Here is an 18,828-nt window from a genome sequence, read left to right as displayed (position 1 = left end):
TTTGAACGTGGCAACTGTATAGATCACTATAAAACAATATGTTAAAAACCACGTAGTGTTGTAATTAAACTTCATAAAATTCTGTGGAACTGTTGTTCAGTAGAGTCCAATAAGTGATGAATTATGTGTCGTTTGAATGTGGCAACTGTATAGATCACTATAAAACTATATGTTAAAAACTACGTAGTGTTGTAATTAAACTTCATAAAATTCTGTGGAACTCTTGTTCAGTAGAGTCCAATGAGTGATGAATTATGTGTCGTTTGAACGTGGCAACTGTATAGATCACTATAAAACAATATGTTAAAAACCACGTAGTGTTGTAATTAAACTTCATAAAATTCTGTGGAACTCTTGTTCAGTAGAGTCCAATAAGTGATGAATTATGTGTCGTTTGAACGTGGCAACTGTATAGATCACTATAAAACAATATGTTAAAAACCACGTAGTGTTGTAATTAAACTTCATAAAATTCTGTGGAACTCTTGTTCAGTAGAGTCCAATGAGTGATGAATTATGTGTCGTTTGAACGTGGCAACTGTATAGATCACTATAAAACAATATGTTAAAAACCACGTAGTGTTGTAATTAAACTTCATAAAATTCTGTGGAACTCTTGTTCAGTAGAGTCCAATGAGTGATGAATTATGTGTCGTTTGAATGTGGCAACTGTATAGATCACTATAAAACAATATGTTAAAAACCACATAGTGTTGTAATTAAACTTCATAAAATTCTGTGGAACTCTTGTTCAGTAGAGTCCAATGAGTGATGAATTATGTGTCGTTTGAACGTGGCAACTGTATAGATCACTATAAAACAATATGTTAAAAACCACGTAGTGTTGTAATTAAACTTCATAAAATTCTGTGGAACTCTTGTTCAGTAGAGTCCAATAAGTGATGAATTATGTGTCGTTTGAACGTGGCAACTGTATAGATCACTATAAAACAATATGTTAAAAACCACGTAGTGTTGTAATTAAACTTCATAAAATTCTGTGGAACTCTTGTTCAGTAGAGTCCAATGAGTGATGAATTATGTGTCGTTTGAATGTGGCAACTGTATAGATCACTATAAAACAATATGTTAAAAACCACATAGTGTTGTAATTAAACTTCATAAAATTCTGTGGAACTCTTGTTCAGTAGAGTCCAATAAGTGATGAATTATGTGTCGTTTGAACGTGGCAACTGTATAGATCACTATAAAACAATATGTTAAAAACCACGTAGTGTTGTAATTAAACTTCATAAAATTCTGTGGAACTCTTGTTCAGTAGAGTCCAATGAGTGATGAATTATGTGTCGTTTGAACGTGGCAACTGTATAGATCACTATAAAACAATATGTTAAAAACCACGTAGTGTTGTAATTAAACTTCATAAAATTCTGTGGAACTCTTGTTCAGTAGAGTCCAATAAGTGATGAATTATGTGTCGTTTGAACGTGGCAACTGTATAGATCACTACAAAACAATATGTTAAAAACCACATAGTGTTGTAATTAAACTTCATAAAATTCTGTGGAACTCTTGTTCAGTAGAGTCCAATGAGTGATGAATTATGTGTCGTTTGAACGTGGCAACTGTATAGATCACTACAAAACAATATGTTAAAAACCACATAGTGTTGTAATTAAACTTCATAAAATTCTGTGGAACTCTTGTTCAGTAGAGTCCAATGAGTGATGAATTATGTGTCGTTTGAACGTGGCAACTGTATAGATCACTATAAAACAATATGTTAAAAACCACGTAGTGTTGTAATTAAACTTCGTAAAATTCTGTGGAACTCTTGTTCAGTAGAGTCCAATGAGTGATGAATTATGTGTCGTTTGAACGTGGCAACTGTATAGATCACTATAAAACAATATGTTAAAAACCACGTAGTGTTGTAATTAAACTTCATAAAATTCTGTGGAACTCTTGTTCAGTAGAGTCCAATAAGTGATGAATTATGTGTCGTTTGAACGTGGCAACTGTATAGATCACTATAAAACAATATGTTAAAAACCACGTAGTGTTGTAATTAAACTTCATAAAATTCTGTGGAACTCTTGTTCAGTAGAGTCCAATAAGTGATGAATTATGTGTCGTTTGAATGTGGCAACTGTATAGATCACTATAAAACAATATGTTAAAATCCACGTAGTGTTGTAATTAAACTTCATAAAATTCTGTGGAACTCTTGTTCAGTAGAGTCCAATAAGTGATGAATTATGTGTCGTTTGAACGTGGCAACTGTATAGATCACTACAAAACAATATGTTAAAAACCACGTAGTGTTGTAATTAAACTTCATAAAATTCTGTGGAACTCTTGTTCAGTAGAGTCCAATGAGTGATGAATTATGTGTCGTTTGAACGTGGCAACTGTATAGATCACTATAAAACATCCTATGTTTGAAGCAGTTATGTAGACGTGAGACGACCTGCTGCTGTTGGAACTGTAGCTAGCAAACATTTGCAATCTGTAGCTCATGTATATAAAACTTAATGACCATATAATATGTCATTATTTTACATTGATTTGTCATTTGACTGAATAACAAATATTATATTGTGTTTATCTATGCACTAATAAGTATGATCTAAATTTTCTCACATACATATAGTAACTGTTCAGAACATACCAACACATGCATTGACTGCCATCTTATAAAGGTTTATTCCATTTCGAAAACACGTCTAAAATGAGATTTATGTAATATTTTTTTGTCTAACAGGAAATAATTCAAATACACAACAAACACTGCATGTATAATACTTTTATTAATAACTTTTAACTTCTCCAATAGCATCAGATTTCAAATGTTTTATTATCCATTTTATACATTAATGAATCAAATTTTAATTAACAATTACATTAGCTTCCTGATTATTACATTTCAATGTAATTAACAGACAATTCTACAATTTAATAAAAAGGAGGACAAGTGGAGAGAAAAGAAATCACACCGTGGTTAAAACATGGTTCATGATATTCTTTAATGGAGACAATTAAAAACATGGCAGTAGTTTATAGAGCAGTTATCCTTGCGGTATTTCAATTTTCTTTTCTTATGTGCACTTACATCTAACACTAATGTAAAGTTTATGAAAACAGAAGCACTCATTTAAAAGGAATGCATAGTATTTCCTTTTTGACCAGAGTTTAATCGAAATATATTATTTTCCACTTTAAAGCCAATAGAGATAGAAAAAATTCAGTTTAATACTTTCCTCTTCCTAAAATATATTTATATTTATAGAGCTTCCTCAAATTAGAGGCTGACATTAGACAAAGCATACAAAACAAAAAAAGAGCAAATAGATGATGAAAGATAGAAAAGTGAGAAAAATGACAAACAAGTAAACAAGCAAACAAACAAATAAACAATGGCAGTTAACAGAATAAGCTAACAAGAAGAAGAATTATAATGGTGCATCAGGTTTTTCAGTACACTGAATTAGAGTCCATATACTGTCTTACAGCTAATTCCCCTGCAATTTTGAGATAATATTTGATCATTTAAGATACACTATATCCACAACAAATTTGAAAATCAAATCTCTTCTTTCGGAAGGTCGATTCAAAATATGTCGTGCATTTGTCTCTGTCTTCCCAAGCTTTTATCCTGTTTATTTCATCCCACTTATATCCTCGTTCTTGAAAGTTCTTCAAGATACCCACTGAAAGTCTCGATATTTTAAGACACTGGGATAATCATAACTCATGTAACAAAGAATGTGGTAGTGATATAAAAATGACTTGAAAGAACGGCTGATACAAGTGTTTAAAATCAGAAGAGGTCTATTTTGAAAGGCATTTTAGTGTGAACTTAAAATAAGTTAGTCTTTTTTTCTCCTGACCATAGGTCAGATATTTTGCTCAGACCTCTTACAAAACCAACTGCGAAAAATTCTCTATAATGTACGAACAAGGGTATCTCCTGAAAATTAAAATTGTGATGTCACATAGCTGAATTAAGTGGCATTTGGATGTAAATTATTATGACCAGCTTCCCTAAGTTATTTAGGCTAATTTGGTAGTATCAACCAGTGTGTAGATGGGCATCACCTTTTATTTTGCAAACTTGCACTGTTTGCTTCCAATTACTTAGATCAGTAATTCTTAAACTGTGGCCTGCAGAACACTGGCTTGGGGGGGGGGGGGGGGTGGAGAAGAGGAGGGCCAAGAGCTAACAGTCAGGGGTCCACAAGTGAGTTTTCAAACTAAAATTTGATTTATTTCAATACGAAAAATATAATAAAAATACCATGCAATCCCAGAAATAAATGTAACTTAATTCTCATAAAAATGTTGTAATAATAACTTTTTTTTTATTATTAACAAAGTTAATTTTTCTAAAGTTTGTAAACTAAACTTCAGTGTAATAATTTGAAAAGTGAAAAATAAATAGTTAATTACATGAAAAGATTTTCTAACTAAGCAAATGTATAAAGAAGTGTGTTTCAGGATCCAACAAACGAAACATCATATAAAAAAGGTCCTCGAACTCTTTAAGAACCGGTGACTTAGATACTTTTTCTTATTTGGTAACTTCAACAATTTTAATAAAAGAATTAAATAGACATTTTCCTTCCCTTTTTAAATTGTTACTTTTATTTTGTGATCGGAAACAGAGAATGATCATCACGCAAAAAACTTATAGAAAATAGGTATTTAGAATTCTGGTCCGTGTATTCTCCTTAAAGGCCTCGTCCAATTAAAAAAACACCTATTTATTGTATATTTAAAAAGTTGACATTGAGAGAAGAACGAGAAAAACAATGCTCTTCTACGATGTCTGGAATGGTGTTTATTTGGCATTGTAATATGGCATATTGCAAGTGATGATGTAACAGCAGCCCAGACTGATGCGTGTAAAAAACCTTAAGCAGTGTTAAATAACTGTGTTTATCACAGTCTTCATTTTAACTAGTATTTCAAGGCAATGGCCAGAATTAAACAGCACCAATTCGAATCCCTGGGAGGAATCTAATGTAGATGTGCCAGAAGTCAGTTTACTTGAGAACAGAAATAATAACACAGAGTGGTGTAATTGAGGTGAATGTAGTTAATGCTAAACATGAGAAGAATATTTTTGTTAGGATAAGTAATAATATTAAAGGCAATGCAGATTGCATAACTTTTCACGACTCTTTCAAAAGTGTTGTTCTAAATATAGATACTCTAAATATAGGTAGATATTTAATTATGGTTAAGGCAGAGGTCTTTCGATAAGAGACGAGTAATCAATGTTTCATATGCCGGTTTTTTCAGTTCACCTGTAATAGTACCCTTGTGCAACACAACAAAATCTAAAATGTTGTCCGTCATTATATTCACTGCCATATATATGTTACGTATTTACCACTAAAACCAGTGTTGTCATATTGGCCATTACCAGCTATCCAAACTCTGTTTTACTTTCCTGTAATTTACAATTATTCATCCCTATTTTTGTCTTCTCATTCTCCTAATTCCTAGACCGATACATGTTTTTACTAATACTGTATATAATGCATACTATCGTGTCCCAGAGTTCCTAAATTTGTTTCATAAAAACGTTTGAAAAGTAAAAATCCGTACCATTTACATATTTTATGGATGTAGCTAATCTCACAAACATTGAAGATTATTCTTAGCATGCAGGCTTACACGGCCGGTGTCTAGTTGAAATGGAGCTTTCGGGCTAAGATGCCGTGGTCTACTGGTGCAGATGTTACCAGACATTTCGTCTACTACTGCGGCAGACATCTTCAGTGGTTGCTACAGGTATCCCGAGCAGAAGACTTCGACCGAGGATACCTAACCACTGAAGATGTCTGCCGCAGTAGTAGACGAAATGTCTGGTAACATCTGCACCAGTAGACCACGGCATCTTAGCCCGAAAGCTCCGTTTCAATTGAAGATTATGTACTCAAGTTTTCATGTGAACACAACACATTTCTGCGACCTGTGCACTTAGTTTCAACACGTGAACATAGTTCTCTGCTTGAAAGTTTCACAGGTGTAACCAGTTTGCCACATTTCGTATTAAAAAAAAAAGGGGGGGGGGACATGAGACATTCCCACATTACAAAAAATATTTGTTACTCCACTTTCGACAAACACATCACTTTTTATTTCTCCTTTGGTTCCATCACTGCCACTGCCACTGTCACTTCTGCTAATGTGAATGATTTATCATGGATTTTTGCTGATTCATTATAGTTCTCACTTGCAATTTGAAAATGTACATATTTCATGTACCATTTCACACTGCACACAGATTTCCGAAAAAATTGGTACGAAATTGTTTCATCATTGTTTGATTCCTTTTCCTGATATTCATCTGGCTGAATATCTTTTACGAAACTTTTGTAACTAACTTCACAACACTTAAAAACTGGTACCAACTTCCGATCCCAGTATTGCTTCATGTACTACTTTTTTTGTTAGTTAAGCACCGTCTTCTTTCATCCTTTTTAATGACGAATCTAAAAATTGTTTCTTTCCCCTTAAATACACAGAAGGAATCGCATTCCTTTCTTAACATTCTGCATTCTTTACTTTGAAATAAACTGAATTCAAGAAGCAAGATTGTTCATGTCATCTTCAGTGAAATAAACAGAGCATACATGTTCATATTTGCTTGAAATGAAGTTTTGGTGATTAATCCTGTTCAGCCATTCATTATATAATTCCAGAGATTTTTCTCTATTTGGAAATTTATGAAAACATAACATTATTCTTCTGATAATGTTCAAAACGATTAGGACAACCAAAAACACTGTAAACTGTCATAATTATTTCAACAGTGGATACAAACATTCATGCTAAAATAAGTCAGAAATGTTATCCAACTGCACGTAAGGGAGCCGACATCGTCATCGTGAAACAAAACTTCACAAGTGGAATGCTACAGAACGCATCAACTTACAACACTGGGATTTTCTTTGCAGTTTCTTGTGAAAGAATAATCTATTCAATTCTAAAAACATGAAATTTAACTGGACAGGACCTTTAAGAAAGCCAACACAACTATGAACAAAAGCCAATGTCTGAAAGTTTAACAAGAGATGAACAGAAGTGATATAACAAGTTTATACTGAAATTCCAAAAGAAAATAATTTAAAGTCACAAACACTACATCACTGGGAGTGGGAAGGATCATAATGAACCTCAAAATCCAAGTACTGGTGAAGAGTAATATTCCCACATCACCAAATACAATACCCTGATCACATATAATAGATTGATCAGTCTAATACACTTTCAAGACAACTTTTATCAAATATTATTACGATGTACCGAAGTACATATGGTATTTCCATGCAGAAATTCTGCGTCATCATATGATGGATGGGTGGAGCGGAGAAAAACTCTCTTCGGCACCGGGATTTATCAATTTCACTATGCTGTCATCTAGCAACTGCAAAAGAAGTCACATTATAACCCTGATGGAATTGCATGGAATAATAGCTTGCAGCTGTACTTCCATCTAGTGGTCATTACCAAAAAAATTAATTTTCAACAGTGGATAGGCCAATCTGATATATATGTGATCAGGGACAATACATATGAAAAAGGCACTGATATGAGGGGTTACACTGCCTGTTCTATATGGGTATATCATACTACAAATTGAATAGTTTATCAATAGTAGGCTCTTATAGCAAATAAAACGCATCTGGAAGAAGTAGGGAGTTGTAATCGAAGTGGAAAGAGAAATGGAAGTTAATACATATAGGCCCAATTGTATAAAACTCCCTGAATAAAGATCAACTTTGATCGAAGATCGAAAAGTAAACCGAGTTCAACAACTTCTTCTATTGTATAAAACTTTTCTGCGATCAAATTACCTTGGTTCAAATGCAGTTCACATGAAAAGGATTTGGCAACATCGCATAAACAGGTGAAATACGTGATGCGCGGACCATGTTATACAGGTTTGTTCAGTGTTGCCAATCTAGCGATTTTAACTCTTTTTCAACAACAATTTCTTTTAACTTTTATATTGCTTAAATAGGGATTTAGTGACCTTTTTAGCACCCCACAGTGACACAATTTAATCTTTCTTTGTTGATAATGAGAAATCTAGCGACTTTACAACTACTTTTTCGCGACTTTCCGTATTACAATCTGTTGGAGACACTGTTTTTTTTTTTTTTTTTGCAATGTAAATAATGGCGGACAATAAGAAGAAGGTTGACTGTTCTCCAAGTTTTATCATGTTATGGTGTTTGATACTGCTAAACATAATAAAGCTTTATAAAACGACAATTTTCGTTTAGTAATACAGTTAATTAATTGAACATTTATGAATGTACCTATCATATCCATTAATAATTAATGGTTGTTATAAACATAATATAATTATAGGTTATGTTATTTGATATTGCTGAACACGATAGAGCCTTATAAAATATAAGAATGTTTGTGTATTAAGGCAAGAAATTGAAAGAAATATATATGTACCTAACATATCTATTAATATTAAAATAATGGATATTTTATTTGTACAATCTGTCACTCGTATATTTCAAACAGAAAAGAAATAACTGAACTTGGATCATCTAACTTAATCGGGGAAATTTCTTCAGTCAAAGTTGACTTTAGTTTGAGACAAATTAATCTCAGATTAGACTTTATACAACACAAAATTCCAAGTTCAGCTGAAACAAGGATCAATTTAACCTCTGATCTAAGATTAAATGGTTTATACAATCGGGCCATAGTCTTTTAGCTTTCAAACTGAACTTTCACATCAATCTCTGAAATCTTACTTATGACAGCTGACATAAGCACCTGCACATAAATCAATATGAATACTTTCTGTTCTGCCATGACATTCTAAACTATTACTCAACTATATTATGACATTAAACTGAATTTTTTCTAGTATAATTCACCGCATAAAAATTCACCAATTTGCTGTCAAATTTAAACAACATCCACAACCTTTCCAACAGCAAAGAGTTTAATAAATCTGATCGTAAATAAAAACATAATATAATATATACAACTACAATACGATGAAAATCACATAACAACCGTTTGAGCTCCCACAGTAGATATATTCAAGCCAGGCAATGTAGCTTAATAGATATGTAAATGACAGCCAAGAAGTGCATGGTACACAGCCCATCCCACAAGTAGAGTGCAGACTTTACCACACTATCACAATACTTTAAAGCATGAAACTTGTCAGTCATTGCCAAAAACAGTCTTTCCTGACTTGTACCACTGACTACTAGATATTCAAGACCTAGACATGCGTGCTAGTTTTAATATAAAAAGAAATATTAAATTGCAGGACTTTTCCACTTGATATCTGCTTTGTACTGAAATCTAAACCCTGATTTGCATGTAGTGTCTTAGATTATGTATGAGTTTGGAGTGTTGTTAATAATACCTCTATTGGTGTGGAGCCAGTTTGCCTCATCCTTCATAAACATTGAAATTTATCTCATAAGCACTTAAGGGGATGCGCTACTGAAAAATGACAGTTTTTGAAGAAATGTCATGTTTTTTTTTTATTTTACTCTTCATATGCTAAATTCCAATGCTCCATTACCACAACCTATGTTTCAGCTATAATATACACTATAAAAAACATAGAAAACTCTTGTTTTAGATTCCAAAAAACAGTTTCCAAAAATAAAAGTGGTATTTTCAAATTTTATTTTTAAAAGAGTTATTTCTTGACTTAGATCATTAAAATTTTCCTGATTAATTCATAATCATTATCATAATATGCTGTTAAAATTTCAATACATTATCTCTTAAAATGTAGAAATTAGAAAATTCAGTAGCGCATCCCCTTAAACAACTGAATCTTATTAAAAGAAAAAGTACCAACATTTTTATTAATCAAAAGTTTAACAAAAAGGTTATGTGTAAAAAAGTCACCACGACAAAGCATTAGTATTGTTACAAAGAAGTTATTCAACCTTAATTTGACAGTCAACCAACAATTATCATGGATGCGTATTTTTAACAAGACTAAGGAAGAAGATGTAACATAATGAACAACCACTGTTATTGTTTTTGTTGATTTGGAATGTAGTAATGAGGGGAGAGGGAACCTGCTGTTCAAGACACTTACAAAATCATAAAAACTTTTTTCTATTAATAATAAATTCTAATTTTATAATCATTCATTAAATTTTCAACAGGATGAAGTGGCAATCAATGATAAGAAAATTTTTTTTTTAAATAATTGAACAAACCAAATAAGAGAACTGAGCTGCTATCAACAAAATAAACACACCACTTGTTTTCCTTTTCCACTTGACTGACTCAGCAACGGGTAAACTTGCAAATTTTAGTAAGAAACAGAAAAATATCACGTTGCATGGTTTTGCTACTGATATAGCTACATCATTTCTGACAAAATAAGACACAGCTTGGTGCATGATGTAATATTTTTCGTCCAAGAGCACACTCTAATTGTAAAAGTACGTTAATGCTTTTTAACTCAAGAAAATGCTGCATTGTTCTATGTTTAAATTCACAAAATAAAATACCCTTTAGGTAAGTACTTTCATTTTTCTCTAAGAAGTCACTATTCATCAATGTCAATGATTTCTCAAGATAAAAGAGGAAGTCGGAAAGTTCCAAAATTAAGATGTATACAATTAGACAAGTAAATGTGGCCACATTTTCATGATAAACTGTTTTTTCATTAACTTCACTACATCGTGTTACAAATAATTTTTCCTTCATAATCTCTGGCAACACTGACTGTGTAGTAATGCTTCTACATGGAAAGAAGTGTTAAGAAGATTCGTGTTTGGCAAATATAACATTACTGATAGATTGAGTGCATATTTATGGTATATGTTCTGATCTCTGTTAATTGTAATACACAGAAAATGGAACGAAAAATACTAAGAGATATCGGGAATTAATGTTTCATGCTGAAAGCAATGTTTGTATGAATTTGAAACCTTTTGAATTTTCAGTGTTTGGTAAACAGAAACATGAAGCTTGCTACATAACAATGAACTTTCAATAAAGGCAATACCTATTCGTTTTTGTAAGAGAAAAATACATCACACACATAGCGTTATGTCCGTAACAAACAAGCTATTCCAGCTTTTTTCTATATTATTTGAAAATATTAGGCCTACATGCACCAGGTGTAAATGAATTTCCATTGCAAACTCCAGGGGCATGTAAGGAGGTTACAATTAATTACTTTTCGCTTATGAACCCATATAAAAATACTTCCATTTATGTGCAAAAGATCTGATGTGTGTTTCGTTGCACACTTTATGTGGACAAGTGGTGCTGTGTAGTAGTGTCATTGCCATTAATCTCTCTCAGTGCCTCTTCAACATCAGATGCAGCATGATAGCATATATCTTTGCCAATTATGCTGACGTAATGTTGGTGTATGGCACAGCAGAAAGCAATGGAAGGGCTGCCTCATGGTTATACAATGAGCATTTCCTCTATCACTATCACTAAATACTATCACACATCTTTACAATTCATTTTGAAGATTCAGATAAGTCAATTCTAATATTATTACCAAAAAATGTTGTGATTCAGTCATGTGACATCAATTTAATGTAATCTATAATATAGTTCACAACAGCATCCCTCAGCGGCACATGAGGGAAAGGTCGGTGGATCTAAATAACATCTATTTAGTCCTCCCAGCTAGGTCCGAAGGACCCGTTGACCAACGACAGGTGCGGTCCCCCTTGCATAATGGGGGTTTATGTCGGGTGATGTAACTGCCACATTGTAAAAACTGGTGCCCGTTAAGAAAACAGTTACATGAAAGCCACTGACTGCTAATGGCTTCATCGCCAAATGCAAGGCACTAGACAACAACAACAACAACAACAACATAATATAGTTCACATTACATACATTTGTTATGAACTTTTTCGCCTTAAGTCCGGCATCTTCAGACAAATAAAAATAATTTTAGATATGATATGAACAAATAGCAATTCCATAATACTAAGTGACATATGCATATAGTGTGACAAAAGGTTACATGAGTGAATATACATCTTGATATACATAGTTACAAAATGTCACTATTAAAATTACTTGGATTAAAATACATATAAAAAGGTTAAAAATATGGTGTGCTTAGGTTAAAAGCAATGTTATTTTGTAAATAATTTCAATTTTATGTTTTGTCTTTAATGTTGATGTGAATAATTTCTATTAATTTGAGAAAAATTCGTTCTGGCACTGGGCTCAGCTGTGCATGCTGAGCGCTCTTTCCATCTGAGCTATACTGGGACATGATTCACGGTGCCGGACGAACTCATCTCATTGTATTATCAATAGCCTACTATCTGAATTTAAGACATTCAAGCCATGTATGCAGGAGTGCATATATAAATGACTTTATGGCCATTTTCGACAACAGTTTGTGAATACCGGTACTGTTAACATTGATATATACATATAATATTCTTGTATGAGGTCTCACCATCCTAATTGAATAATCAATGACTATACTGTAAGTAGCCATACTGTAAATATCTAATATATTTTGTATAACTTTGTGAAACAAACATGTGAACCATATACGTCTTTATACATATGTGAAACAGATAGTTGAATCACATACATCGTAAATACATAAGTACAATAGTTAAAACCATATGTCTTACAACATCTGTATATGTACATTGATTACAATTGTCAAGACAATATATTTTATTTCGTAATTGTTAAAAATCGATGTCGGTATACTCAATGTTAGAAATTAAAGATATGATAATGCAATATACAACAAACTCAGTGAAATTATTCACATCAACATAAAACGCAAAACGTAAAATTGAAATTATTTACAAAATAACATTGCTTTTAACCTAAGTACACCATATTTTTAACCTTTTTATATGTATTTTAATCTATGTAATTTTAACAGTGACATTTTATAACTATGTATATCAAGATATATATTCACTCATGTAACCTTCTGTAAACACTGTATGCATATCTCACTTAGTATATTTATGTAGTTTCAATTGTTCATATGATATCTAAATTATTTTTATTTGTCTGAAGATGCCAGACTTAAGGCGAAAATGTTCAAAACAAATGAAGGGTCCAGGGGAAGAACCTGCTAAGTCACATTTTACTGTTTTTACAGGAGAGCAAGTTTAATGTTTCAAGGTCCATTACATTCTATTGTATCTGAGTTATCATTCTTCAAATATATCTGGCTTAATCAAGTTTTTACTCTGTACAATTAAACCACTGAAATCTCTACTGCCTGAGGTATTTCATGGCATCCAAAACAAAAAATTGATAATTTTGGACTTAACAGGTTTTTCCCCTGGACCCTTCAAATGTATGTAATGTGAACTATATTATAGATTACATTAAATTGTTAAGTCACATGACTGAATCACAACATTCTTGAGTAATAATATTATCACACATCTTGTCTGCCAAAGTGGATCAACGGCTGTGAGAAATTGGTACTTTCGTGATCAATGGAGTCAACTGTGGCACTGTAAGGACCAGACAAATACAAGATTTTGAGGAAAAGATTGCGATCAGCCATCAACAAGTACCAGAGCAATTGCACATGCCATAGGGTCAATTACCTGTTGACTGATACAATGAAATGGTTATTTTATCAAACGTTAGATATGTCCAAACACAAATTATGTCTGATTAAAAAGTAACTCAAATGTGTTAGTTGTTACTCCATTATGTTTTTCAAGCTTCTTAAAAATACGTCGCATCAGACTTAAAAATTTCCAGAGCCTGCAACACTTTTAAGGAAACTTTGGCTTCAGTACTTCAGTACAGACTGTATTTGGCAATAATTAAATCTTAAACACAAATTTCAATATCCTGAACATTAATTTAAAGCTGTAAATAAGAAAGATAATGAGTCTATGATTACACTGATGCACAGTCTTGTAAGATAAGGCATGTGCAATTTGTAGCACACGCCAATACAACAATCACGAATGTGAGAGAGAAGAAAAAAAGATATATAAAAAAAGTATTAAATAAGAGTACACTGTGCTAAAATGAATATATTATAGCCTACTGCGCAAGTAGATTGCAAGTTGCCGATGAATGAAGTGTGGAAAAGGTAAGCTTTACTCTTTGAGAGGCACTGTTGACAAGTTTATATGAAATAGAGGCAGGGATATTGTTGTTCATGTAAGGCACCATTACCTTCCTCCATTTCAAAGCTCTACAGCTCAACATATGAAAACTTCATCTGTATAAAGTTGAACTTTTGCAACTTCAGACACCAGAAACATAGAAGTTATCAGCAAATGAACAAAACATTTCACTGTCAACAATTAATTCCTTTGTCCTTCGGTTATTTTCAGTAACTGGAGCTATCTACAACCACATCATGCTTGTTGTAACCAATATTCAAGATTCTGTCAAATAAGACACAATGAAGTATTAATCTGTGCATATGATAAAATTTATAAGAAACAAAGAAAGAAGAGTTTTATTTTCGTTCGAAGATAGTTATAACACTTCAATGCAGTTTACTTACAAATAAAAAGTTGCTAGGAAGATGAACAAGTTGTGCACATTGTGTTTAATAAACATACCGATAATTATTGTAGTTTACTTATAACGCAAGCTAACTTTCTCTTCTTTAAAGAATAATGGATGTAAATTATCGTCAATAATTTAAAAAAATTAGCTGAGAATTTATGATTTTTGTATAAAAGTTAGTAATAAACAATGGGCTCCAGGAATATGAAACATTTTCATTGTTACAGGTGTCTCAAGTTACAAAACACAAACATAAAGAGATTAGAAAATATAAATCGAGACTCAAAAACACTTAAAAATTGGAAAAATAAAGCTAATAATATAATTATGCTAACAACATATATCTAAGCCTTCTGTGTTCCTTTAATAATGAAACCACATTCAACAGGCCTCTTCCAACACTCCAGTGGTATCCAAATCGAGTAACGCCATTTTATTTACATCAAACTTAATACAATGCGTATGTGCGTTAGTTAGGTTGGAACTGTTCACACCATAAAGACAAATATAATACATTTAATCAATTTACAATACAGTTCCTTTTTAGAGTAAAACAGGAACTACAGTACAACTTACACTAAAGTATATTGTCCTTTAATGTATAGGATTAGAAAGTTTTAGCAAATGGACAAAATTTTAGTGCCCAAGTACTTAGAACCTTTAGAACCTCCACGAATTTCATTTAAATATTTAGCATAACAGCATCTTATGGTATATGGAATTGAAATTACTCCAGACTATCTTAATTTTACAGAATATTCAGTATAAAAAAGACCATGATAAAATTATAACTGTGAAATCTCGATGTAGCTAAAATGTAAGAGTAGTGATATTTTTATTCATGATGACATTCCTATATGATGAAAATAAATTATTGTAGGTCGGAATAAAGACCGTTTTCGTGCATTTATTTTATTGCACCGATTATTATAATTTACAATGAATGCATTAATGAAATTTCGATGTACTAAAAATCAATTGCTGTGGCAAGAATTAAAACTTTTTGCATTTGCTTATTAATGTAAATAATAATTTGCAATTTATTAATGTAATGTCTACACACAGAAAATAATCGTATGTGGTCAGCATCCTGCTATCCTGCATCTTTATTCCATTGTCTATTAAAATTTTAATTCATTATTGAAATTTCGATCTACTAAAAATAAACTGTTGGCCAGTAAAAAAACTGTTATCCTGCATTTTTTTATTTCAGCATCTCTTACAGTTTTTCGTTTAATAATGAAACGGAAATGTATGGGAAATAAATTGTTGGAGGCCAGAATAAAAGTTGTTCCCTGTATTCTTTATTATTAAAAATGTTAATTGTAGAAGTCCAGTTTTTGCTGTGACTAATGGGAACTTCAAGCACCATAATTACAAATTTGTCCTATAATATCGTAATCTGTTAATTATGATGTTTAAATGTGATATGAAGGAAAGACAATTTTCTGTCCCTGTCCAAGTAACACACGAGGCACAAGATACATTGCTCACAAACTTATTATCTTCAATATTCCATAAGAACATTTCAAGTTTCAAGGCCGACAAGTGTCTCTTTGTATTGATAGAAGATTATGCTACATGCAGTAATAAAAGAAATATATGAGAAATCTATCAATATTTTGAAGTTAAAAATAAAATGATTCAAGAAACAATGGTTAAAATTTAAACACCACGCGGTTGTTAGAAAAAGATGGACACCACTGGACAGTACATTTTCAATTAGTTAATAAGGAACATAAAAAACACTGGTTCGTTGTTTTGGTACAGGCTTTCTTGCTTGTTAACAAAGCTCAAGTACGAACTTTTTGGTCGAACACAGAACATGATTTTCATACACTACACTTTTGTGTGCTGTAAAATTCATTAAGGAAATACACATTATCTGAATGTTATAAAAAGGATTTAAAAACCTGCGTATAAAACTTGGACAATTAATTTTTTTTTTAAATGCGACTCTGACTTGGCAATATCTGAGGAGTGTTTCTCACTCACAGGGTCTCCTTAATACATTTAAAATAAAATATATATATGTACATGTTCAATCAACTCTCACTCAGTGAAGTCAATGCAAAGCCACACTGGATAATTTTTTAAGGTGTTTAGTAAAAACTAAATAAGACAAAGTGGTGCTGGTCACTTCATATATGGTTTTGGTGGTGTCACATATGGATCGTTGCTGCTGTATAACGAGCTTCTCCCCTCTTCCAGCTCCACTGACTTGGCCGATACTGCAACAAAAGCAGATACAACTCATATTACACATTTAGATTCCACTTTGAGTATGCTCAAACTGTTTGCACACTACATACAGACACATCACTCCTGCTCGCCACATCCTGGGCTACAGTCCCATTGCGCTGATATCTCTAGCTACAGATGAAGAGGAAATGGACCTGCGGATTGATATCCAAATGGGATCCCAAGCTGCCTCCAAGAACTTCATAAATGCGGGGAAAATTCTGATTGACAGCATCATATGAGCCTGACAGGATGTCCTTCATCTTGCCAAACGTTAGCAGACAATGGTGACCCAGTGCAAAGCTGAGATCTCTGTCACATTTGCAGGCACAACGAAACCTGTGAACTTCCTTGTCAGAACAGAGCTGCGCGCTGATGCGATTTTGGGGACACCTTGGTTGCAAGACATGTCAGCGCAGACTACTATCAAGGGCAGCTGAGACTGGGAAATGGTACAGTGGTACTGGTACAGGGCCAACAAACCCAAGACCGGACAGAGTACCAAGTCAGAGTCACTTAGATGGAAACCAGGAGATCCTGCTAAAGAAGAACAGTGTCAGCATCTCCAAGCACACACAATGGGATTCCTCCAGCTCCTACACTACTAGCATAGAGGAACCACAGTGTCCTCACTCCAACTCTGGTGTCGTGCAGAGTAACAGTAGATGGAGAACCCACTTGACCAGGGCTTCCCACATTCTGATGGGTCCCAAGCAGCTGTACAAGATATCTCTAACTCGGGGATGAAGCTGATATTCCTACTGAGATGCCAGCATGCCAGATCAACAATGCCAAAGTCAGATGTTCCACATCCTGAGGCAATGAGCGACTCTCAAATCCCCTCAAAACATCCAGTCTCCTGAGGCAAAAAGGTGGTAGCAGCCTTTCCCCACAGAGACAGAGCCCACCTGCTGATCCACGGTTCCAGATGACGCTGCCGGCTGCCGAGAGAAACAATGCAGCACCCCCACCGGTGTCATCTCCACAAAGAAGACATCGCTATGGACACGAAAAACAGACTGCCATGTGCACACTAACGATGTGTGATCGAACCGGATGAACTGTTGATGTGAGTGTGGTGAGCCACAATGCGAATAAAACAGGAATGCTGAAACGCGATTTGTGTTCGCTACATTTACCCAGACATACAGACTAAATGTAATGGGCACAGATGAAGGTCCAGATCTCTGTAGAACACTTGAACCAAGGCAATTAGTGAGTCTTTAATTATATATGTGTACTTTTTCATGTTCGATGTATTTTTGTTTTCTTGCTCCACTTGTGTTCTTCGTTCTTTGCTTTAATTTCTTCTTTTTTCTTGTCAAGTGTAATACTATGTAATAATGTATTAGCAGGCAACAGCAGAGGGGAGATTGTTGTATTACTTACTTACTGGCTTTTAAGGAACCCGGAGGTTCATTGCCGCCCTCACATAAGCCCGCCATTGGTCCCTATCCTGAGCAAGACCAATCCAGTCTCTATCATCATATCCCACCTCCCTCAAATCCATTTTAATATTATCTTTCTATCTATGTCTCGGCCTCCCCAAAGGTCTTTTTCCCTCCGGCCTCCCAACTAACACTTATTTAGAGGTTTCGTAACAAGGAGATGGTTGTATATTTAACAAAATAATGATCCAAGGGACCTGTCTTACATTTTAATACGTTCGTTCTACTTCTTCTTACGAGAAAACTTTACGCACACTGCATTCCATATATAAATTACAAATGATACAAAAATCGAGAGAAAGTGCAAAACAAGAAACCTTTAATTAAAGTCAGTAATATAATGTGTTCAGCCATTTCAGGCCACAGCGGAAAATGTATGTTTCGAGTATTGTGAAATTATTTTTATTATCGACTGATTTTAATTCTGTATAGCGAAAAATTGTTGTATAGCTATCATTTTTTTTGTGCTCATGTGGTCCTCCCTAGATTTCATATTTTTGAGTCAAAAGTTAAACTATACCAAGCATTTCACTACTGGTCTTCTCCCCTCGTGTTAGAACCAGATACACCTCCATCCTCCCATCTGAGCAACTTGTCGAAGGGCGACCTCTGATGCCTGGCTGCCAGAGTGCAGCCTGGTCAAAACCAA

At 33.5% G+C, this 18,828-nt stretch overlaps 1 protein-coding gene across 3 annotated transcripts in view; it reads right to left on the bottom strand.

Moving 5' to 3' along the window:
- Window positions 1–2,799: 2,799 nt before the first annotated feature.
- l(1)G0289 (lethal (1) G0289) overlaps window positions 2,800–18,828 on the bottom strand; it is a 274,921-nt gene continuing 258,892 nt past the window's right edge. For all 3 annotated transcript variants that reach the window (XM_069833939.1, XM_069833940.1, XM_069833937.1), the window contains exon 10: window positions 2,800–16,721. In XM_069833939.1, the coding sequence (XP_069690040.1) occupies window positions 16,653–16,721 (69 nt within the window). In that variant the 3' untranslated portion in view covers window positions 2,800–16,652. The remainder of the gene's footprint in view (window positions 16,722–18,828) is intronic.

The sequence above is a fragment of the Periplaneta americana genome, chromosome 8 (genome assembly GCF_040183065.1).
Source record: "Periplaneta americana isolate PAMFEO1 chromosome 8, P.americana_PAMFEO1_priV1, whole genome shotgun sequence".
Classification (NCBI taxonomy): Eukaryota; Metazoa; Arthropoda; class Insecta; order Blattodea; family Blattidae; genus Periplaneta; species Periplaneta americana.
The sequence above is the reverse complement of the archived record's forward strand: the minus strand, read 5'-3'. Positions and strand labels throughout refer to the sequence as shown.